Below are 26264 nucleotides of genomic sequence, written 5' to 3' on the forward strand. Positions count from 1 at the left end.
TATGTATATATCTCTCCTGAAAACACTTAATCTCTTCCCTAGAGAAGGCAGAAGTTAAATCTGCATACCTCTGTCTAATGATAAACTCTCTAAGTAATCTTTACCATTTTTCCCCAACCTCCCAGTCTCAGCTAAGTCATTTAAGATGGAATCTGAAACCACGTGAGTGACTCAGTCATGCTAGGAGTCATACAGGAAGTACACATGTTAATATTAAACTCCTTAATTTTTTATCTCTTGTAAACTTCACACATAAAAAGAAAGAGGGAACAAATCAAATGCAAATGATACAGATGAGTAATTTAAAAGTCCAGAGGAGGGTGTGTAGATAAACCTTCAAGGAAGCAGAACTTGAATTATACATTAAAAGATAATCAGCGCTTATTTAAGATAAATGACAGAGGGAATAAACTGTACATGATATATTCAGCAATCAGAAGATCACACGGGGTGAAACAATGTTTTAAAGTGGAATAAAATAAGTTTAGAATAGTATGTTAGAATTAATTTACAGAGAATCTTAATAGCCAAATTAAGAAATCTAGCCAACAATCTTTAATTGAACAGCAATACGCTGACCTGAAAAAAGGAGCATTTAAAGAAGAGTCATATTGTAGCAGTACATAGGATAGCTTTAATGATAAAGTGGAAGCTGGAAAATATAGGTGGTGAATAATAAATCAAGATTACACCACCAGAAAGAGTACAAAAGGAACAGATTTCCCAATTAACAGCCATCAAGAGAGAAGGTCTAATAAAGAATATTCAAAGATTTTATACCTAATTACCCTTAATAGACAGAAAAAAATATGGAGTTTGAATCAGCCAGGTCTGGGTCAAATCTGTGCTGTGTAACTTTAAAGATGTTAGTTAACTTCTCTGACCCTTATTTTCATCCGATATAAAAAGATATTTACCTTCTTTGGGTATTGAGAAGATTAAATAAGAAAATGCAGATAAAGTATCTATGCACCTGGACCATAACAAGGACCAAATGAAAGTAATTTTCAGCTCTCTCTTAACTCCCTTTTCTTTTCTTTTTTCCCTTTATTCCTGTCTAACAATTTTTGAGAATTACAGCAGGTAATCTGTCTATAAAGTTGTCATTTTGAGCTGACTAAACTGAGCTAATGAGAAATTAAATGATTTATTAAATGACATACGAGTATGACTTTCACTGTGACAGAACACAAATATATTGACCATAAAAGCACATAGGGATAGTAGGCAACTATCAACATAGAATCTTCTTTAAAGACATATCTTCCAATAATGCAATAGAGGATCTGACTCATAAACTTAAAAACATTTAAACATGACCGTTCCTTAATGTAAAAAGGCAATTCATTTTAAAAAGAAATATTTAAATGTATATACCAAATTCTGATGAAGAATGGGAAGATTCAAATGGGAAGATTCTTGTCCACTAGACAAGGAAAATTAAGGGTATAAATTTCTTTTAACTTAGATTGAACACAGGTTGTTGTAGAGCAACCCCGATACAAAACGGGGTGCCTGACTGTGGGTCCTCACCCGCGCGCTTAAAAGGACTTATCAATGCTCTACTGCAGGCACACGTGAAAGGTTAATAAAAGGTTTATTTACAACGGAAAGGGAAATGAGGAAATGTACAGCTCTGGGAGAAAAGTGGGAGACAAAGTTTTAAATGCGTCCTACCCGATCCGCCGATCAGGAATCCCCAAAATGGCGCTCTCAGAGTTGGCCGCCAGCCAGGAGCGGTGAAGCCAGGAGGCGAGCGATCGCGAGCCAGAGAGCGAGCAAGGCCCACGTGTTTGGTTTTTATATCCAACCTGGCTGCCCAACTCCACCCTCAGGTCCCAGCCACCCTCCCCTTGGTGGTGATGGGATTTGTCTTTCCCAATGTCCTGATGGCTTTAGTCTGGAGTGGGGGTGGAGTCCACAAAGCCTGTATGAGATTATCTCAGGACATCCTTTCCCCCTAACAAGGTGAACGTCAGACACAGTCAGCAATAAATTTACTTACCTTCCATGGGCATGGAAATCTAGACGTAAAAACTGGTCCTCATGGGAAATTGCTCTTTTGGCACGCTGGTGTTTTTGGTGTAATGAACTCACATCATATGACAAGCCTTCATAATGTCTAATGTATTTATTTAAAGGATTTCCATATTGACCTATAAAATATAAACAGTTTAAATTAGTATCATCTTTAACGCCCACTTTAGTTCTAAGATATTCATGATTAATCAAATATCTACAAATACGTATGAAACAATTAGTTCCCTAATCAAAGCTTTATTTTTGCACTTTTTAAAAAAAGTTTTATAATGGGAATGTCATCCATACTTTTGTAAGGGAAGTTATTACCTCCTTCTCAATTTTATGGACAAATCTATGTAGCGTTTATATTATTTCCTCACAGGTAACTGGGAAAGGCTAACTACAATTTCAGTTTCATATAAAGAACTATTCGTATTATCTACTTCTTGAGTGAGCTTTGGTAGGAATTTATCCATTTCACCCAACTAGGAGATAAAGTCATCAAATAGTCCCTTATTTATGTGTTTTATCTTTTGAGTCTGTAGTGATATTACCTAATTCCTGATAATGGTAATCTATATCTTTTCTTTTTGGTTCTTGATCAGGATAACTAGAGATTTATCCATTTATCTTCTCAAAGAACCAACTTTTTTCCTCTGTGTTCTCTACCTCTTACTCTCTCAAAGCGAGCAAAGAATTATTGGAGATCATTAAGAAACATTAATGATAAAAGGTGGTTATGGAAGGAACACCTAGAATCATGTCACAGTCAGGCAAGAACAATGTGCCTCCTCTTTGTGATTTCCAGTGTTCAAGTTCAGCAGAAGCTCCCTAGTAAAAATTATAATAATAATGATCACTGAAAGTATAACCTTAAGAAACAACTTGTCTTCCCTTTTATTATCCTTTATTGGTTTTGTTTTCTCTTTACTGACTTTTACTTTGATTTTTATTATTTCTTCTATTCTGCTTAGAGTTTACATTTTTTAAGCTGTATAAGTGAAGTCACTGAAGACCTTCTTTTCTAATCCAGTGGTTTAGTGCTACAAGTGTCTTAACACTGCTTTTATGCGCATCCCACAGATTTCATGGCATTCAGTGTATTTTCTCATTTCCATCTTGATTTGTTCTATGATCCACATGCTATTCAGAAGTCCATTTAGTTTACAAATACTGAGAATTTTCAGTTACCTGTTAAAAATACTTCTTATTTAACTCCACTATCACCAAAGAACATAGTTTGAATAACATCAAATCTTTTAAATATATGACCAAGAATAAAGTCTATCTTTACAAATGTTTCATGACCACTTGAATGTGTATTTTGTTATCAATGGATGAGTGTTCTATAAATGTCAATCTCTCCTCTTATTGAGTTGAGAAGTCTATAAATATCAACCAGGCCAACTTTGTTAATGGTTGTAAAGAGAAAACTTCCAGTTTTTCCTTCCTATACTGAGAAAAATCCAGTTTTTCTCTACTTTTTTTCTGTGTGTTGCATTCCATTTTACACAGAACACTACACTTCTCAGTCCACACTGAGTGACTGTCCAGAAACAAGCTGCTGTCCTAGAATGTGACTCAATTCTAATCTACCAGAAGATAGCATCAGATAACACAGGTTGAGTTCAGTCCTCATTCTGTCTCTGGTGAAACTTCTCATCCCTCTCCCCACACCCCCTCCCAACTCTTACACCCCAGTTCTTGTATGCATAAATGAAAATAAATCTTTTTTAAAAAAGTGTATCTTTCAAAGAGATTTAAATAACACGAAAAAAATATTTCCAGGGTTCTTCATTCCTTTTCATGGATCCAAATTTCCAACTGCTATAATATTCCTTCTCTCTGGATGACTTCCTTTAACATTTCTTCTGCTGGTTAAGAACTCTTCCAGCTTTTTTGTATGTCTGAAAGTCTTTGTCTTCTAGTTGAAAAATATTTTAATTGGGCATAGAATTCAAGGCTAACAGGATTGTATTTTTTCTTTAAATACTTTAAAAATATTGCTGTTCCACCATGCTTTCATTTGTATTCCTCTGACAAGAAATCAGCTGTCATTTTTCTTTGTGTCCATGAATTTAACTATTTTTTACTTCCCTGGTTGCTTTTAAGATTTCCCTTGTTATCATTAGCTTAGCACAACTCGATTGTGATGTGCTCTGGTTTCCATATATTTCTTTAGCTTTAGTTTCAGTGAACTTCTTGGATCTGTGGGTTTATAATGTTTCAACCATTATTTCTAAAAAAAAAATATATTTTCACTCTGCCCAACACTGCTCAAGAATTCCAATTAAAAAAACCAAGTCACTCAAACTTTTTCCACAGTCCACTGATGGTCATTTCATATTTATTTAAAATTCTTTTTCTGTTTCATTTTAAATAGTTTTTATTGCATTGTCTTCAACTTCACAAATATTCTGCAATATCTAATTCTGCCACTGCCCTTCAGTGTGCTTTCTACTGAAAACATAATTTTCACATCTAGAAGGTAGATTTGTTTCTATTTTACATCTCATCTCTACTTAAACATATGAAATAGTTATAGTAATTCTATTAATGTTTTATCTTCTAGTACATCTGTCAGTTCTAAGTTGGTTCCAATTGGTTTCTTATTCTCACTTGAGTTATGTTTTACTGCTTCATTGCATGCCTTGCTCTTTCAGGGAATGGATAACATACATTGTGACAATCTTTTGAATTTACTCAATATTCTCAGGCTTTGTAACAGGACAAAGTAAATTATTTAGAAACAGTCTGATCCCTTTGGGTCTTGCTTTCATGATGTTAGGCCAGTCTGGAGCAGTGCTCAATGTAAGGCAAATTATTTCCCATTATTGAGGTAAGACCAGTAAGCAAAACTCTACCCACTGCTCCACAAATTATGAGTTTTTCCTGCCTGACCAGTGAAAACAGGAACTATTTCCATCCCTATGTGAACACGGGGTATGGTTCTTTTCCCTAGTCTGAGCTAGTTTTCTCATGTGTATCACTGATAAATATTCTGCTGAACACACCGGGGAAACACCATTCAGATCTCAGGGATTCTCTACTCTGCAGTGTTTATCAATGACATTCTTTCTGTGAACACTAGCAGGTTTGGCCCATTTTGATCCTCAGGTCCATCTCTTCAACTCAGAGACTCTGTTGTCCTCCACCTAGCATCCCTCACATAGCACTGCAATTAAATTCTCTCAGTGCAGAGAGCTGCAACAATTAGAGGTCTGTCTTACCTCATCTGTTTCCCCCCTCTCAGGATGATTAACCTTCACTGCCTAGACTAGTGTCTTTTTTATATTTTTCTATATTCTATTTTCATTCATTTAAAATTATATTATCTCTTGAAATAATGTTGGTTTTCAACGATGTCTATGATTTAGGGGTACAGGTTCACGTTGCTTCACATATATGTTACCATAACACACCCACCACTAAAGCACCAATAACCTCCACCATAGTGTACTGGAGCCTCTCCCTCTGCTCTCTGTCCGACCCTCCCCTCCCCCAGTAGCCTCAAACTTGCAGTCAACTTTCTAGGGTTTGCTTTGTTTTAGTTTTGTTCCCTTGTTTCTTTATATTCCACATATCAGTGAGATGATCCAATATGTGTCTTTCTCCTAATAAATTATTTTGTTAAGCATAATGCCTCCAGGTCCATCCAAGTTGTCACAAATGACAAGATTTCACCTTTTTTTAAATAGCTAAGTAGTATTCCATTGTGTATATGTACATTTTTAGCCACTTATCTGTTGATGATTAGTGTCTTAAAAACCATTGTTTCTCTTTTTTCTAGTTTTCTTAGAATGTTTTAACAAGAGAATAAATCTGTTCATGATTTCCCTATCTTTACCATGAGCCAAAATAAAAAACAGTAATGCCTTAACAAATTAAGTAAAATTTCTTCCAAGAGAAAACTGTGCTTTAATAAAACAAAACACCAAGTCTAAACCAAAAAGCAGTAACAATTTGCCTAGTGTACAGCATAAAGTCGAAGTGTTCCATCACAAAATTTTCTATTTTGTAGTAAGTAACTTGTCACTATATGGTGAAGGGTAAAAAGTCTTAAATCATCTGAGCTTAAGTTCTAGAGATTGCTAAGACTAGTGAACTGAATAGAAATGGTTAAGATAATAAATTTCATGGGTTTTTTTAATTTTTTTACCCCAATGAAAATTGTATCAGTTTGTTTCCCTGGTCAAATGGAAAACCCAGCTTCAGTTTCTCCTCCATAAACGCATAGAAGTAGAATAATTCTCTTTTGAGGATATTACCCATAGTGAACTATTTAAACCACGTGTGGCAATTTGCAAAGTAAAAGCTTTGCACACAGTAAAAGCTCAATAAAATATTCCTTATTATCATCATTATCATCATCTCTTCCCCACCCCGCCTCTTCATTTTCCTCCTCCTCCCATAAATGCCTTTGAAATCTATATACACAAATTTATTTTTTTAAAGATTTATTTATTTATGCAAACAAGAACTGGGGTACAGGACAGAGGTGTGGGGGGTGAGAGGATTCACCAGAGACAGAGTAGAGAGCAGAACAGGCAGACTGACTGAAATACACTGCTGAGGGGAGCAGTGGGAGAGACAAGAGAGGTCTGCTGTGCCATGTGGGTAGCTCCCTGGCCAGGGATCAAACTTGTGCCACAGTGGCTACAGATAGGTTCATAGGTTGTATCTTAACCCCTTGTGCCACCAGGGCAGCCCCTATATACACAAATTTAGGCCATAAACTTAGGAATAAAGACTGAATTGAATTTGAACTCCAATATTTCTAGTCATTCCCACATGAACTGGAAATTCCTTTACTTTTTTAAAATCTTAGGATTTTTCATCTATAAGATGAAGATATCAGTGCTCACTTCAGCAGCACATATACTAAAATTGGAAAGATACAGAGAAGATTAGCATGGCCCCTGCACAAGGATGACATGCAAATTTGTGAAGCGTTATATATTTTTAAACAAAGAAAATAATCCAGTCAAAAAATGGGCAGAAGAGTTAAAAAGAAACTTCTCCAAAGAGGAAATGCAAATGGCCAACAGGCATATGAAAAAATGTTCAACATCACTTGTAATCAGGGAAATGCAAATCAAAACTACCATGAGATACCATCTTACACCAGTGAGAATGGCACATATTAAAAAAACTAGCAGCAACAAATGTTGGTGAGGATGTGGAGAAAAAGGAACTCTCCTGCACTGTTGGTGGGAGTGCAGACTGGTCCAACCACTATGGAGAGCTTCCTCAACCTACTAAAGATAGAGCTTCCACATGATTCAGCAATTCCACTCCTAGGTATTTACCCAAATGACAGAAAAACATTAATTCAAAAGGGTACCTGCGCCCCTATGTTTATAGCAGCGCTATTTACAATAGCCAAGCTTTGGAAACAACGCCCAAAAATAGATGACTGGATCAAAAAAGATGTGTTATATACACACAATGGAATATTACTCAGCAATCAAAAAAAGATAAACTCATGCAATTTGCAGCAACATGGATGGAGCTAGAAGGGACCATGCTCAGCGACATAAGCCAGAAAGAAAAACTAAAGTACGGGATGGTCTCACTCATAGCAGGAGTTTAGAAAACCTAAATAAGGTACCAGGAAAAAAGAATAACTAAAATAAAGAAAAAATCAAAATCAACAAGCAACTATAAACCAGAGACACACTATGGGGATGGGGGGGGGGGGAGAGGAGGATTGAGGTCAAAATAAGGGGGTTGCAATTGTGTGGGGAATATAATCAAGATCAAAATGCATACATTGTGCAAAAATGAAAAATGATGTAAGAAATATATTTAAAAAAAGAATTAAAAAAAAAAAGATGGAAATATCAATGACTATTTTAAAATGCATTTAAGCACCTCCCTCGTGGCGCAAGGGGTTAAGTCACAGCACGATGAAGCAATCCCCAGACAAGGCAGCACGAGTTCGATCCCCCGGCCAGGGAGGTGATCCACAAGACGCAGCAGACCTCTCCTGTCTCACCCACTGCTCCCCTCAGCAGTGTATTTCAGTAGATCCGCCTGTTGGGCTCTCTACTCCATCTGTGGTAAATCCTCTCACTCCCCCCACCCCAACACACACACACCTCTGGCTTGTACTCTGATTCTTGTTTGCATAAATAAATAAATCTTTTTTTTTAAATGCATTTAAACCATTAAAAGGCTGCCATGAAAGAAACATTTAATTTAAACTATTACTGTGTCACTTCACCATACTCTTCTGAATGCACTACTCTCAAGACATGATAGGAACAGAGTCCTAAACAAGAACTCAAAACAATCTTTGCAACCAAAGAAAATACTGTGAAGCCAAGGTATGACAGACAAAAAAACGTCCGGTAGTATGGCACTTTTAAAAATCAATACTAAATAATGGAATCAAATATTCTAATGCATTTTCCCATACTCCTTAAAAATATTTTTAGGTTTATACTTGGATTTAAAACAATATCCCTTATAAGAAAAAAAATGTCAAGAAGAATGGGGAAATTGTAGTATGAGAATTTAGGGGTAGTTTCTTTCATTAAAAAATCAAATATAAAATTTCTATTAAAGTGAACGGAGCAATCACAGCACAAACCTGGTATTGCAAAGTTACTCTTCCATTCCTAAAAAAGTCAACTTTTAAATCACTCAGTTCAGATGAAGTATTATGCTACTTCTGATAACTTAAAACAATTAATGCTGTTCTAGTGAATGATGCATAATATGATAAATGTTCAATTATTTGCACTGATGAAACACTACTGGGAGAGTTATTAAACAGTCATCTTTTCTTAGTTCCTTACACAAATTTTAAAAAGCAATATAATGTTTATTTTTACTGGCAAAGGACCTAAGTAATGATTTTCTGAATCTTTATAATTGAGAGAGAAAAAGATTCATGGGGTTTAATTGGGAAAGTTATAAGTGCTACCCAAGGACACCCAGAGATTATCAAGTCCACTTCATTATCATCTTCTACATAAAATCTGTTTCTGTGTTAGCAATGCTTAAATATCAGAATTTATAATGTGATCTCAGTAATGTAATCGTTGAAGTTAAAATAATATACTGAAACTGTGTGACAAAATTTCTCTCCCTTAATGAAACAAAGGAGCATCCTAGAACTCGATTAGCCTCTTTGTATATATTGGAACCAGAGGTACAGGAGCAGAACTGTATGTCATGCATCTAGCTTTGTTAGTTGGAATGTCAGTTGGGATAGAAAGAACAGCCCAGAACTTTACAACAAACTGGGTACCAATGATCAATATAAGTTCTACTCAGTGAATGTAGATTATAGCAAACCAAAGAAACAAAGTCCAGACTTCTAAATGAAATATTTCAGTATAAAGCAACTTAAAATGAACATCTTCCAGAAGCCATCCACTCAATTTTAATCAGGAAATATTTCCCATCTAAATGTATGAAACCATATTCGTGTATTGTGGTGGGATTTACACTGACTAATAAAAATCTGAACTTTAAAAAAAATAAAATAAAAGATGGAGTGACTATAGTAATATCAGCCAAAGTAAATTTCAAGAAAAAAATTGTGAGGGATAAAGAAGGACATTTCAGCAAGAGAATTATAGCTCTGAGGCATACAGCAGGGAAGGAGAGGGGTCAAAACAAGGGAGGGAAGAATACAAGATGACAGTTCATGGGTGATGTGGTGGTGGGAGATTTATGGAGACTACACTTGAGGGGAGAAATCAAATATTGTAGGGGCCTCCCCTGGTGGTGCAGCGGTTGAGCCCTGGACTGCGAAGCTGCCCACAGCCTACGCAGCGCCGGTTCAATCCCCGGCCCCGGTGAGGGTCCCACATGGCGCAGACCTCTCCTGCCGCCCACTGTTCTTCGTCAGTCTGCCTGTTCTTCAGTCTACCTGTTCTGTTAGGGAACAGGCTCTGGCTCTGGTGAATTTTCTCACCCTCCTACGCTTCTGACTATACCCCGTTCTTGTATAAATAAATCTTTAAAAAAAAAAAGAAATCAAATATTGTACAAAAATGAACAACGATATAAGAAAATTAAAAAGTTTAATCAATAGAGAAAATTTTTTAATTTCATCAAAAAGGGCATTTTATAAATAAAAGGATATAACAATCCTAACCTAATCCTAAATATAGTATTGACATCACAGAGCTTCAAGTACTTGAAGTAAAAGTTCAGAGAACTATAAGAACTATAAGTAAACAAATGTACAGTTATGATTGGATAGCCTAATGGTTCTCATTAAACAAGCAGACAAAAATAAGGATATAGAAACACAACCAAAAATCTGACCCAATTAACATCTGCAAAGCATTCCACCCAACAGAATATTCTTTTCAAGAACACATGGAATAGTCACCAAAATGTTACTTAAATCTAGGCCATGAAGCATGCTTCCATAAATTTTAAAAGGCTGAAGTGAGATTGTTTTCTGACTGTAGTACAAAAAAATCAGTGACAAATATTTGGAGATAGCCCCACATAGTAGGAACTTAATATATTTATAAGTAGCCAATGAATAAAAGAAGAAATCAAAAGGAAAATCAGAATGTATTTTTAATAAACTTTAAAGCGCACAAAGGAACATTATGGCTTGATATAAATGTTTTAGTATAATTATGGTAAGTGGTAATACAAATACATACATTTCTCAAAATTAACTGTTGAATTTTATTGCATGGAAATTACAATTTAAAAGTTAAAAATTTTTTTAAAGACAAGTGCTGAGTCAAGGGGGTAGATATATGGGAATATGGTATTTTTCCATCATTAATTTAATACTATAATGGCAAAATTGAATAGGCAAAGCATTACAAAATAGATGCCAAATCTGTAGGAAGTCATTTTAGTTTCATTAGTGTTGACTGCTTATAACCCATCTTTATTTTTTTTGGCCTCTACAAGGAATCTTCTAACCTAAGATCCATGTGCCTCTGCAGGGGATTTATGAACGCCTTGATTCTGCATGCAAAATTCTGAAATTATCTTTAATGCTACTTAGTTAATTCTGCTTTCCATATTTACAACTTTTATTCATCTATTTATACGAGTATTTTTAAGAACTTACTATACTAACTAGGACTAGTAAAACCTGCTGAATAACAGTGAGAACATTTTTATTTTGTTCTTGGCTTTAATAATACCTTTATATTTTCATCATAATATATTCCTAATGTTACACTAAGTTTGTTTCTTCCAATTCCTATTTTAGAAGTCTAGTATCTTATTTTTTTTAAGATATTATTTATTTATGCATACAAGAACTGGGGTGCATGGGCCTCCCTAGTGGCACAAGGGGTTAAGCATCAGCACTATGAAGCTACTGCGGGACTTCAATCCCTGGCCAGGGAGGTGGCCTATACCCCAGCTCTTGTATGCATAAATAAATAAATCTTTAAAAAAAAAAAAAAGAAATGGACTGGGGTATAAGCCAGAGGTGTGGGGAATGAGAGCATTCACCAACGCGAGAGTGGGGAGCAGAACAGGCAGATCTACTGAAATACACTGCTGAGGGGAGCAGTGGGCAAGATGGAAGAAGTCTGCTGCACCATGTGGGTCACCTCCCTAGCAGGCCAGGGAATTGAACTCATGCTGCAGTGGCTGCTATAGCTTGATAGCGCTGTCTTTAACCCCTGCACCACCAGGGAGGCCCCCTTATTGCTTGTTGAAACAATATCTATAAATTATGATGATAGCTAAAATTTATTGAGCAGTTGCTGTCAAACTCTATAGCATTCTATACTTTTTCATTTAATCCATCCAACAAAGCTATAAAGTGATAACTATTAGCCCTTTTTTTTCTAAAAGATTTATTTATTTATGCATACAAGAACTGGGGTACAGGCCTGGGGCATGGGGGGGGCGGTGAGAGGATTCACCAGAGACAGAGTGGGGAACAGAACAGGTGGAATGACTGAAATACACTGCTGAGGGGAGCAGCAGGACAGTCAGGAGAGGTCTGCTGCACCATATGGGTAGCTCCCTGGCCAGGGATCAAACGTGCTGCAGTAGCTACGAATAGCTTCCTAGGTTGCGCCTTAACCCCTTGTGCCACCAGGGAGGCCCTACTAGCCCTTTTTAAAGAAACTTAAGATTTAAGGGCTATGTAACAACCTCAAGGTTACAAAGCAAGTAGAAAGCAGCAAATAAGAGATAATTTTGGTTTCTATGACTGCATTACTATCTTTAATGTTTCTAGCATTATCACCAGAAACAAGGCAAGTCACCATTCATATTTCTGATGTAACTACAAAAACCTAAAAAGAAAAACTTACCAATCTACAGTACATGGCAAGAACCTTTAAAAAACTAAACTGACATTTATCTCAAAGACGTGGAAAAACATGTAATAAAATACTAAAAAAGAATGTATTTTTTATAGACCAAAAAATATATATGTATACCCTTGATTTCCACAGTTAGTGATTGAACTGGCACAGTTTACTCCACAGGAATCCATGCCAATCTCCGACCCTTGCACTACTTACCTCAGTCAGACACCACAAAATTGCCTGTTCCCACATGCAGAGTATGGACCTACTCAACTGAGATTTGTTCCTATAGTTTAGCAACCAGTCAAAAGCTCAAAATGTAGGGACAGAATGCAGTTGTATATCCAAATATACTGGAGCAGTTAAAAAATAAAAATTCTCCCATCTCCTCAACTCTATCTCAACAGAGCTGGGTCTCTGACCTACTCACCTTTATATTGATTACAGATTGTCCAGATTCCCTAGCCCAAGCTTCTCTGTCTACCCCAATTCCTAATCAGCTACTCTATTCCTAATCCTTGTTACTTGCTAGATTCTCCCAAGTTCAATCTATAATCTATATATGCCCTAGTACTAAAAATATCACTGCTTTTGGGCTTCCCCTGGTGGTGCAGCAGTTGAGCGCTGGGCTGCGAGGCTGCCCACAGCCTTTGCAGTTCTGGTTTGTTCCCCGGTTCGTTCCCTGGCCTCCAGCGAGGGTCCCACCAAAAAAAAAAAAAAAAAAAAATCACTGCTTCTAAAATACAATGCCTAAACCAAGAGAAGCCATGAATCAGGTAAAATAATACTGAACACACAGAAATCCGAGATTTTGTGTTCCTTGAGAATCAGCATGCAAGCACTATACAATAGGAAACTTACCCTAGAACCCATAGGCTTTTCCATAAACATTAGGGTATTATCTATTGTGATTTTATTCAATTCACACAATAGTCTGCCACTTGAAATAAGTCTATTACTTGACAATACTACTAAAACCCTCACCAGTCTTATCTTCCTCAAGATTATCCAGATATCACCAAAAGCCAGGGGAATACAACATGTGAAAACATGTGAAAAATACCAAAAAACATGTGAAAAATACCAACACTGCCCTGTCTCTCCAGAAACACAGCCTGCACCAGAAACACAACCTTACAACTATTAGTAAAAATGTGTCAAAACTCTGAAAGATGTACACTATTAACAAAACTTAGGCAAACAAACGTAACTGCTCAGTTCAGAATCCAGATCTCTAGTGATGCTTCTAATTAAAGGAGCCTAGTTCAGAATACTAGTTTACAAGCCTGTGTCCTATTTGCAAATGAAAGGCTGGGAATCTGAATGAGACAGAATTCATAACAATGAAAATGTGTCAAAAACAGCAAAGTTCAAAAAGTTCTAGACAGGGCCTCCCCGGTGGCGCAGCGGTTGAGCGCTGGGTTGTGAAGCTGCCAGCGACCTCTGCGGCGCTGGTTCGATCCCCGGCTGCTCCCCGGCCACCGGAGGAGCGTCCCACATGGCGCGCAGACCTCTCCCGCCGCCCGCTGCTCCCCTCAGCAGTGTACTTCGGTCCTTCTGCCTGCTCTGCTCCCCGCTCTGGCTCTGGTGAATTCTCTCACCCTCCCGCGCTTCTGACTGTACCTAGTGCATGTATAAACAAAACAAACATACAAACAAATAAATAAATAAAACATGCCTCTATAAAAAAAAAAAGAGCCAATGTTAAAATTAAAAAAAAAAAAAAAAAAAGTTCTAGACAGTCAAAAACCATACAAACGTGGTCCGTCCGGGCTTTTTGCTTACCCTCTTACTCCCCACCCCTCCCCTGGTTTTTCACACAGCAAGTATAATGTTGTTCAAGTCAAGTCACATCATGGAACATCTCTGCTTAAAACCTTCTGAAGATTTCCCAACTACCTCACAGTCCTAACTGTTAGGGGGAAAGGATGTCCTGCGCTAATCCCATACAGGCTTTGTGGACTCCACCCCCACTCCAGACTAAAGCCATCAGGACACTGGGAAAGACAAATCCCGTCACTACCAAAGGGAAGGTGGCTGGGACCTGAGGGTGGAGTCAAGCAGCCAGGTTGGGTATAAAACCAGACACGTGGGACTTGGGGGGGCTCACAGTCGCTCGCCTCCTGGCTTCATGGCTCCTGGCTTGCAGCCAGCTCTCAGAGTGCCATTTGGGATTCCAGATGGGTGGATCGGGTAGGACTCATTTAAAACTTTGTCTCCCACTTTTCTCCCTGAGCTGTACATTTCCTCATTTCCCCTTCCCTTGTAAATAAACCTTTTATTAACCTTTCGCGTGTGCCTGCAGTAGAGCATTGATAAGTCCTTTGAAGCGCGCGGGTGAGGACCCACAGTCAGGCATCCCGTTTTGTATCGGGGCCGCCCTATAACATAACTACGAGTTATAAACAAGGCTTCATGTGATCTTCACAAGAAGTTGCATAACCCCTTTCCCCCACTCCTGTATTTCTCTCATCTTATCTTCTAATACTCTTCGCTTACACTGTTACAGCCACATTAGTCTCCCTATTGTACCTCTCCCTAGAACATCTTGCTCCAAAGCAGGGGCATTTAGATATCCATGCAATTCCTTCAAAAGCTTTCCCTGATATCCTGTATAAAAACATATGTGCCAGTAATTCTCATTCCAACATCCTGCTCTATTTTTCTTCATATCAGTTTTTTATTGGTAAATATCCCTCCTCCTCTAGAACACAAGTTTCTGAGAACAAGGACTTTGTTTTGTTCACTGATGTACCCTCCGTACCTCAGAGTGAAAATAGATATTCTCTAAATGTGTGATGTAAGAATGAATGACTCTACTCAATGTTTCATGGAAATTTCCTCCCTTTGTATTTATGAAGAAAGCAGCCTATACCTTGCTGATAGAGACATAAATCAACCACCAAAAAATACATGATCTTGTGATACTCATCCAAGAAATATCAGAATTTGTAACAGGAATGCAAGTTATTAAAAATAAAATTACTATAGATCTATTCATCAGATAAGTTTTTTTAATCTACTCATGCTACAAGTGTAGTTCAGATATTTGTCTCTGCAATTACCCATGCAGCTCTCATCTTACATGACTTTCTGAAGTTATAACTCTCAAATTTTTGTTGCAACTAAGTTTTTCAATAGTCAAGGAAGACCATGGCCAACAGATCTTACTTTACGATCCAACAGTCTAGCAAGCTTTATAAGAACTAAACTTCATGGGTTAAAATCCCAGCTTTACCACTTAATAGCTGAGTGATTTTGGACAAGTTACCTCTCTGTGACTCAACATCCCCACTGGTAAACTGCAATACTTGTACCTAATAATATTGTTATGGGGATTTAATGAGCTAATATATACAAAGATTTATATTAGTATATAGTACATAACAGGTAAGAATGCAGCAAATTATAGCTAAATTAATATTTCAATTATCGTTCATAACAACCATACTGGAAGAAGTATAATTAATCTTAAAATGAGGCACAGAGCAATTTAAGTGACCTACCCAAGACTTCCTTCTATCTCTAATATTCCATAATTCTAAATTTACCCTGAAATGAAAATGTTTTTAAATGTTTCATCTTAGTAACAAAGTTTCACATTTTTATTGTGTATAATCAGATAACCATGAAGACTCACTACATTTTCCTTTTTAGTCCAATTTTGGCAGTGAGTGAACAGCTAAGTGCTTTAAAATAACTTTTTTTTTTAAATAGGGACACACAGTTGAGAAACAGAGATCTACTTAGCATCAATAATTAGAAAACTTAGTTTTTATATGAAATCCTAACTCATTTAACCGGCCTAATTTTTCAATTAGCAGGGCATAATAAAAATGATTTGGTAGACGGTAAAACCTATGCATATAAACATATGTTTATGCATATACAGAAGAGCAAACATATGCATATACAGAAGAGCAAAAAGTAACCCACAAAATTAAAACAACTTCAAAAAACTAAAGAATACTTCTCCTACAAAAAAATACCCAATAAGGGCCTCCCTGGTGGTGCAGGCACTTGAGTCCAGCACTGTGAAGCTGTCTGCAGCCTCTGCAGCATGGGTTAGATCCCACGGGCCAGGGAGATACCCACATGGCACGGCAGACCTCTGCTGTCTCGCCCGCTGCTCCCCTCAGCAGTGTATTTTGGTCAGTCTGCCCGTTCTGTTCTCCACTCTGTCTCTGGTAATTCCTCCCATGCTCCCGCACATCTGGCCTGTACCCCAGCTCTTGTATGCATGAGTAAATCTTAAAAAAAAAAAATACTCAATGGGCCTCCCCTGGTGGTGCAGCGGTTGAGCGCTGGGCTGCAAAGCTGCCCGCAGCCTCTGCAGCGCTGGTTCAATACCCAGCTGCCAGCGAGGGTCCCATGTGGCACGACAGACCTCTCCTGCCGCGCCCGCTGCTCCCCTCAGCAGTGTATTTCCTCAGTCTGCCTGTTCTGTTCTCCTCTCTGACTCTGGTGAATCCTCTCACCCTCCCATGCTTCTGACTGTACCCAGTGCTTGTATAAATAAATAAATAAATCTAAAAAAAAAAAATAAGCAAAAACCAATACAGTAATATAAAAATGGTTCCATCCATTTTAAAGTTAATTAAAGAAAAAAGACTAATTAGAAGTTTTCAGAGACTTTTTACCAGAGTCTTAGAAACTTGGATTTTTTTTTTTTTTTAAGATTTATTTATCTATTTATACAAGCACTGGGTACAGTCAGAAGCGCGGGAGGGTGAGAGAATTCACCAGAGCCAAAGCGGGGAACAGAATAGGCAGACCAACAAAATACACTGCTGAGGGGAGCAGCGGGCACGGCAGGAGAGGTCTGCGCACCATGTGGGATCCTCGCCAGCGGGCCGGGTATCTCTGCAGGCAGTCTCACACCCCAGCGCTCAACCGCTGCGCCACCAGGAGAGGCCCAAAACTCACTTTTTAAGCCTTCTAAGGTATACAATTTGGCAGTGGATGGTTTGGGCCTGTTTCTGAACAGGATCACACTGACTAACATATCAAGAAAAGACTGAAAGGAGACAAGAAAAGCATAGAGAACAGTTAGCAGATTTCATAGTAATTAAAGTGAGATGGATATTAGTATGTATCAATCAGGGTATCATTAGTGGAACTAGTAAATAGTCAAAATCTACATAGTATTCTTTGAAAGAGGAAGTGATAGGATTTGCTTTTGGAAGTCAGCTATGCTAACCACTATACCACCAACGCTCCAGGATTTGCTTGTAGGCTGCATGCAGGGTGTGAGAAAGAGAGAGAAATGAAGGATAACTCAAAAAGTTCTTGGTCTGAGCAACAGACCTCCTACATACTGAGATGGGAAAGACTATAGGAGAAAAGGCATGAGAGGAATCAAAGGTTTGGTTTTGGACATGTTAAGTTTGAGATGCCCACTAGACATCTATTTTTTGTTTTTTAGGATTTATTTATTTATACATAGAAAAACACCCCTGAACAGGCAGATTGACTGAAACACACTGCTATGGGGAGCAGCGGGCGAGACAAGAGAGTCTGTGGCGGCTTACATGGGTTGGCTCCCTGGCCAGGAAAGGAACTCTGGCCAAGAATGGAATGCTGGGAGGGAATGGAACTCTGGGTGTGGCAGTGATAGCACTGTGGCTTAACCCCTTACACCACCAGGTAGGCCCCCACTAGACATCTAACAGATAATGTCAAACAGGCAGTTATGACACAGCAGTCTGAAATTCCAGGGAAAGATCTGGATCAAAGATATAAATATGGGGTCATCACCACACTAGAGGTTATTTCAAGCAACTAGTAAGTGCATTCACAAAACTACTTCTTCCAAAGGTCTGTTGCCATTTAACATGTGATTGGTGCTCCATAATAAATGATTTTCTTCCTCTAACTTAAATCCTTCACTAGATGAAATAGATTTGTTTAGAAGGAAATATAGCCTATAAACTCAGGAGTTAGAAACAAAACAGCAACAAACTATTATTCTGGTCCTCTCTAATTTGGACCTGGAGTTCCTTTTGTCACTCTGAGATATACCATCTATGGAGGTCAAAATGAACTGCCCAAAGTACAGACCTTATAACTCCTTCTATCTGTTCTAATAAAGAACAGAATACTCACTGAAGGTATTCTTAATGTCTTCAATGGAGAAACAAACTTGTTACCTGATAATGAGGAAAATAAAAGACATTTACCTATAGTAAAGTTAAGATGTTAGTAATCTGACATCACTGGGAAATGACAGCTTCCACTGAGGAAAATTTCTAGATAAGTTTATCTATGTGCCAAATATCTTTCCACTTGAGTCATTATTGATTTTTTTTCTCCTCTACTTTAACAGCCTCTTAGCCAGGCTCATCCTGAACAACATCTTTTTCCTAAAAGGTCATAGCGATCTGATAACCTCTAGGCCATTACGTTATTGCACTGTCCATACATAAAATAGCTCCACGTAGTAGCGTAGTTACTCTGTCAACATCTCTTTTCTCCACTGTTACTTTGTTTTACCTACAAATAATTGCACAGCAATAGCATTTTACTTTCTGGTCCTTACTTGTAGTTGCCAGGATTCTGGCCTTCACAAAACAAAATGAATTCACATGTTGCCTAGAATTTACAAACTCACTCCATGGGAAACCTGAACATCCCCACACTTAAGAGAAAAAAACCTCCTTGGTTACATAGGGCAATGCTCTTACTCTTAAGAGATACATAGTGAAATATTTAGGGATACAACTTACTCTCAAATGTTTAAGGAAAAAAAGTATACATACCAGATAAAGCAAATATGGCAAAAGACAATCATTAATAAATGTAGGTGAACAGTATACAAGTGTTAGTTGCACTATATACATACTTTCAACCTTTTAGAAGCAAAAACTTTTAAGGTAAAACATTAGGAAAAAATAAATACAGTGTGTCAAGCAAATGCCTATGTAAAATGCCTATGTAAAATGCCTATGTAAAATTCGTAGAGGAATAAGTGGACTGGACCTATAAGATGAAGAAAACAGACAACTAATTTTCAATATTAAAAAAACTGGGGGGAAATAAATACAAAAATGTCATCCATGTGCAATCAATTCTAAGAGATAGAAAGGACCAATTTGGTTTCTTTGACCGACCCTGGAGAATTTAGGAGATCTCTCCTTTTTATAATTTAATTTTTATTTCCTGCAACTTCTTTCAAAGTCATTGGGATACTGGTATTTACTAAAGATAATCTGCCCTAAAAAAAAAAAAAAAAAAAACATTTTTTTCCTGATTACAAAAGTGATTATTGTTGAAACACAACCATCTATATCTCACCACTCAGATTCCACGTATCCTCAAATGCTTTAAAAAATTAATATACATATAAATTTATCTATGACAAAACTGTACTGGTACTGTGCACAAACGTTCTACAAGGTGCTTCCCCCACCCTTAATTATAAACATTTTCTAAAGTTTAAAAAAAGCACCTTCTGAAAAAACTTGACTGACCAAAACTCAAATGGTTCAAATACTATAAATACAAAAAACTTAAATAATACTCTGGTGGTAAAATGACCTGATTTATATACAAAGGCAAATTTAACAACCAACCCCACCATACATTTTAAAGTATGGGGTATGTTTCTTGTACTAGACAATATAGTGTTTAAGAGCATGAACTCTAGAGCCAGACTGACTATATTCAAACCCTGGCCTCCCCAGCTAATAGACTTTTCTGAAATTGGATATTACTCTCCCTGATCCTGTTCCCCCATCCACAATGGCTTAAAAACAGTGCTAGTATATAATAAGTATCCAATAAATGCTAGCCATTATGATTATTTTCCATATTCCATGGATAAGGTAGCATTTTTTTTAATATTTATTTATTTATGCATACAAGAGCTGGGGTGCAGGCCAGAGGTGCAGAGTTGAGAAGATTCACCAGAGAGAGTGGGGAACAGAACAGGCAGATCTACTGGAAAGCACTGCTGAGGAGAGCAGTGGGAGACAGGAGAGGTCTGCTGCACCATGTGGGTCACTTCCCTGCCAGGGATCTTGACTACCCATAGCTTCATAGTGCTGAGACTTAACTCCTTGCGCCACCAGGGAAACCCAACAATTATTTTCTTATATCCAGCGAATGTTTGGTGGCTCTGTGCTGCTGAATGACAGGAATCTTATAATATTTTTCCTCTTGTTCCTGCGCATTTGCTATGGACTGAATTTTTGTGGGGTTCCCCTGCCCCATGCAAATGATGACATCCTAACCCTCAATGTGATGGTATGTGGAAATGGGGTCTCTGGGAGGTAAGTAGAATTGGATGGGGTCATGCGGGTGGGGTCCTCACAATGGGATTAGTGACTTTAGGAAGAGGAGGTGGATGGAGAGGGAAAAAGGGAGAGAGACATTTTCTAGCGCAGCCTCTGCAGCATGAGTTCGATCCCTGGCCAGCCAGGGAGCAACCCACATGGCACAGCAGACCTCTCCTGTCTTGCCCGCTGCTCCCCTCAGCAGTGTATTTCAGTCAGTCTGCCTGTTCTGTTCCCCACTCTGTCTCTGGTGGATCCTCTTACCCCCCCCCACCCTGCATCTCTGACCTGTACCCCAGCTCTTGTATGCATAAATAAATAAATCTTAAAAAAAAAAAAAGGGGGGGGAAACATAAGTAATTTCATTTCTATGCTGACTGGAAATGTCTTAATACCAGTTCAAAAAGTACAGACACAAGTAGAGACAGTAACACATATAGGGGACTGTGGCTTTCAACCTAAGTAATACTCACACACACATACAAAATGGCTCCAGCTATGCCCCTGCATTTCATCCTAAACCCACTCTTGTTACCTGAACCTTCTTCCACATCACCCCAAACCATCTGCCTCTGCCTCCTTCCAGGAAATTTGAAGGTGCAAATAAAACATCTCTGCTAAGCATGTTAATGATGTTAATAATGGGGAGTGGGGGGTCTATTTAAAAGACTTGAAGCTTTTTGAGACTTAATGAGTTAAAATTTTGAAGAATGTTGAAGTTGAGCTGAACTAATCCTGAAGTTAGATTGACAGAGTAAGAGACAGATTCCTTCAAAATACCTTTTCCCACAGAAACTAAAATCCTACTAATCCATGGCTCTTCTGGGTTAATAAGCAACTGGTATGGTTTGGTTTTTAAATAATCCTCATGGACTACCAGTCATTCATTCATTCATTTCACTACTAAAAATTAACAAAATCTGACTTTCGTCCCGATCACAGCCGAAAGATCAAGAAAAGAATGGAATATCCAGGACATACATGGAAACAGTTTTTCAAAACTGCAGTGCACAGAGCCATGGGGGAGGAAGACTTGACTAGGATAGGAATTTCGGAACTTTAGGTGGAACACAAAGAATGAACTTGGGTAATTAAGACAGTAAGATGCCAGAAACAATCACTAAAAAAATGTGAGAAGACTCAAAATTACTCTAGAGCAGTTTCTCAATCTAAGTACTACTGACATTTCAGCCAGATAGTGCTTTGTGGAGGGGGGTTTGTCCAGTGCAATGAAGGCCTTTTTACTACCCACTAGATGCCAGTAGCATTCCTCCAGTTGCTTCTACACTAATTATAAAATATATCTAGATTACTTACAAACAGTTCTGTGTCTGCTTTACCTATACATTTTAATTATGTGTCAATTTTTTAAAGGGCACAAAGCTACATAAATAATATGATGAAAATTTATAATACAGACATTTCTAAAGACTTAATAGTATATAAAAGTGAAAAACTGTTGGAGAATAAGTTATGAATTTCCTTAAATTCTATTTTCTAATATTTAATAATGATATTCTAGTGGTTCGGCTAGTAAAAATATATTTTATCCATCTATATTTTGTGACTAATAGATTCCAAATGCAAGTAGGCCTGGAAACAACATCTAATAAGATCTGCATAGCAGTTTACAGTCTCTTTGGCATTTTTACAGACTCTCCCATTCATTTCTTAGGAAATGAGATAACAAATTAATATCCCCCTCAACTCATAAGTATAGGTTCTATCCATATTCTTTTCAAAGCTAAATCCAAAGTCCAAATATATGTATGAATGTCTCCCTTGCCGTCATGCTAAAGATGGATAAAGGGAAGTCTGCTCCCCAAATCATATAAGCTCAATTGCTTTAAATGCAAAGATGATTCTTTTCTCCAATTTGTTTCTGAAATACAAAGTTTACAATTCATTCATAATGAAGAGTATCAAGCATACTCTTAAACAGAAGAGCTAAGCCTGATTTCAACTTAGAGTAAAAATACACTTGTAAAGTAAAAATATACTTGTTAGTATATCTCTAAATTTAACTTCTCCCCCTCTACTTCAAATTCATCAAACTTCCATCTCCCAATTACCTAGAGCAATGCTTCCCAAATGACTAGTCATATATTACTGAAGGTCTTTGCAAAATGTTAACCAATCCCAAATGAAAGAACTAGCAAGTAGGATAAAATTCCAAACTGAGACACACACCTCTCTAGATTAAAAATCTTAAGACATTTTCAATTTCAAAATCTGAGGTTCTCAAAGTTTTATAAAACCACACATTTTCCACTGCAATAGCTTCTAAGATCTAAATGCAAGAGTGGACACTCAATAAACTTTGCTAGCTGCCCATTAAACATCTGCCAAATTTTACCAGTTTTTCCCACGTCATTTCTCATCCTATTCTTATTTATTTCTACAACCACTACCCTAATCCAGGACTCAGTCACCCAATTCATCAAGCATAGAATTTATTACTAATGTATCACATCCCAGCTCTTTAACATGGACATCAACCTATAATCCACAACACTCTTCCTCACAGTCAGCACAACCTAGAATATGAATTGTGAGAGTCCTGGTTATCATGGCCCAGTTCACATTCCTTCTTATTTAGTGAATCCTCATTTCAACTGCAACCGAAATGCATAATTGGAAATATATTTTTAAATCTTGGCATTTCTATCTACAGAGACAAGCTCAGTATTTTTCATTTCTCTCCTCACTCAAGATTATGGCCTCATCATTCCAACCAGCCACAGATTCACAACCAACTCTGGTGACTAAACAGCATGTCTTCACAGTACAATTGTTTAGCTGAAATTGTAGTAACCTCTGCATTTATCCAGTATCCATTGTAGTAACCTCTGCATTCATCCAGTATCCAGTATCAACACTACCACATTCCCTGAGAACTGTTCTCAGTACTGCAATTTTCCTGCAATCTACCTAGGATAGGACTGTCCCATCCTAGGAAAAACCTTCACACTATGTTACTGCCCTCACAGGAATCTAATCTAACTGGTAGGATCATGAGTTTTCCCATGTACTCTTCCTATGCCTAGGTGAAAAAAATGATAGCTAAAAGTTAGAATTAACACTACTGGATTCTTATTCAGAACATGCAGACTTTTCAGAATTGCTTGGAAGAATCATTAACAATCATAAACTAATCAATTCCCCCCTGGGGGATAAAAAAACATAACCTGAGACTCTTGACCCAAACTTATCACATAAAGTTGCCATATGAAAACAGACCAGATGCAAATAATTTCCTATTATTTGGAGTGACTTGGGACTCAAATATGAAATTCTGATGTTTCTCTATCCACAGTCTTCCACATCTCTGATTTTGTCTTCCCCACTGTTTCATAAGTCTCTCATTGAAACCATGTTAGCAGCTTGACCAATGACTGCCCTTGCCCTGCCCCCAAATCTCTGCACACACACAAACCTAATTTTTAGTGCCACACAGACTATATTTTAAGATATGCCATTCCAAGGCCTCCCTGGTAGCGTAGGGGTTAAAGACACAGCACTATCAAACTATCACCAGCCACTGCAACATGAGTTCAATCCCCAGCCAGAGAGCTGACCCACATGGCACAGCAGACCTCTCCAGTCTCGCCCACTGCTCCCCTCAGCAGTGTATTTCAGTAGATCCACCTGTTCTGCTCCCCACTCTATCGCTGGTGAATCCTCTCACACCCCACCCCGCACCAATCTCCCCCACCTCTGGCCTTCACTCCAGCTCTTGTATGCATAAATAAATAAAATATTTTAAAATTAATAAAATAGGGCCTCCCTGGTGGCGCAAGGGGTTAAGACACAACCTATGAAGCTGTCCACAGCCTCTGCAGCACTAGTTCGATCACTCCCCCAACTGGCCAGGGAGCAACCCACATGGCGCAGCAGATCTCTCCTGACTCACCTGCTGCTCTCCTCAGCAATGTATTTCAGTCAATCCACCTGTTCTGCTCCCCACCCTGTCTCTGGTGAATCCTTTCACCCCCTACACCTCTGGCCTGTACCCCAGTTCTTGCATGCATAAATAAATAAAATCTTTAAAAAACAATAAAATAAAAAGTGAAACTCCTAACAAAATTATCAGCTATACAACAGACATCATAAAAGTGGCCCTACCCTTCCTCAGTCAACCATACAACTTCAAAGTCTAAAATAATAAGATAATAACACCACTAAAGAACTTAAACAAGTTATAAACATTAAAGAACATCATATAACAGAGTTATCTGTCATGCCTATTGCCTTCAATCCTGCTACTCAGAGCGGCCTCATATATACACACAAAAGATACTGTTAATGTAGGGGATGGCCTAAAATGGGTCTTCTGAAGATGAAAGAGCTAAGTGGATTCTAAATCTCAAGTTAAAAAGATGAAATTCAGAGCTTATTAAGACAAAAAGTCTGTCTTTTATTAACTTCATAGACCCTTATTTGCCAGTAGCAGTGAAAGAAACAGTTTAAGATTTAATATTTTATCACTTTGAGCCAAAGTTCCAGAAAAAAAGTATTTCTATAGAATGCAAGGTTCTAAACAAAGCATTTACACTAGACTTTTTAATATAAAAAACATGGCACACTCAAAAGTTCCTTTAGCCTGGTTTCACCAAACCAAGATATTATGGGACTGAATTGACTGCCATAGCTAAAATATCTTTTGGACTTTCAAACACATGAACTAATTTAAAGAGAACAGAAGATATTAACTCTCCAACATACTTGTATTAAAAAATAGTACTGACATACATAATTCTCTGGGCTACATTTAATCAAAACAGTTCATCGATTTCTAATATAGTTATAAATTATGAAGAAAAGCATTTTAATGTATGTATGTCAGTACATATTTACATACGCACTTGCTGAACTCTAAAAAAGCTATGGTATCTTCCTACAAATACAATATAAGGTAGAAATGGACAGCATAAGCAATGTTTAAGTTTTTTTTATTCTAAGCACTTCACACCTTTCAGATGAAGAGCAAGAAAAACTAATAGAAAACAGTGATTGACAAATTGCAAAGGGGGGGAAGCAAAAGTACTTAAAAATGATTTCTGCATCTAAGTTAAACCCATATTTTCACTGTCTTCTATGTCATGCGCTAAAACAAATATTCAGTGTGAATGTATTCTATTCCACAAATCATCACACAAACTTCTTACAAACTTGACCATAAACAGATCAAAAAAAGTAGAAGAAAATAGTATACATTACAATAAAGTTACTTATATCTCCATGTACCCAAAAATTACAATATTGGTGTTAATTTTAAATGGAAGCTTTTTGTGTCTTTTAAGTTCTGTGTAAAACCAACATCAAAAAGACTTTTAGGTAATGTTTAATGCAAAGTGATACTTTTTTTTTTTTTTAAAGATCTATTTATTTATTTATTTATGCATGCATGCATGCATGCATGCAAGCACTAGGTACAGTCAGAAGCACGGGAGGGTGAGAGAATTCACCAGAGCCAGAGCAGGGAACAGAACAGGCAGACTGACGAAATACACTGCTGAGGGGAGCAGAGGGCGCGGCCTTTCGCGCCATGTGGGACCCTCACCAGAGGCCGGGGATCGAACTGGCGCTGCGGAGACTGCAGGCAGCTTCGAAGCCCAGCGCTCAACTGCTGCGCAACCAGGGGAGGCCCGGCAAAGTGATAATAACAACAAAAGATAATAACAAAAGTAATATAAAAAATTAC

General features: G+C 37.7%; 1 protein-coding gene and 1 non-coding gene across 2 annotated transcripts in view; one reads left to right on the plus strand and one right to left on the minus strand.

The window, feature by feature from the left end:
• Positions 1 to 26264, minus strand: part of ADAM10 (ADAM metallopeptidase domain 10) — a 100064-nt gene that overhangs the window by 72021 nt on the left and 1779 nt on the right. Inside the window, exon 2 of the mRNA XM_037502573.2 lies at positions 2006 to 2156. Within this exon, the coding sequence (XP_037358470.2) occupies positions 2006 to 2156 (151 nt within the window). The remainder of the gene's footprint in view (positions 1 to 2005; positions 2157 to 26264) is intronic.
• LOC119239710 (U6 spliceosomal RNA) lies at positions 6880 to 6986 on the plus strand. The gene has a single exon (XR_005123976.1). It is a non-coding gene; the product is annotated as a U6 spliceosomal RNA (small nuclear RNA).

Source organism: Talpa occidentalis, unplaced genomic scaffold (assembly GCF_014898055.3).
Source record: "Talpa occidentalis isolate TD23 unplaced genomic scaffold, MPIMG_talOcc4v2.1 talOcc4.11, whole genome shotgun sequence".
NCBI lineage: Eukaryota > Metazoa > Chordata > Mammalia > Eulipotyphla > Talpidae > Talpa > Talpa occidentalis.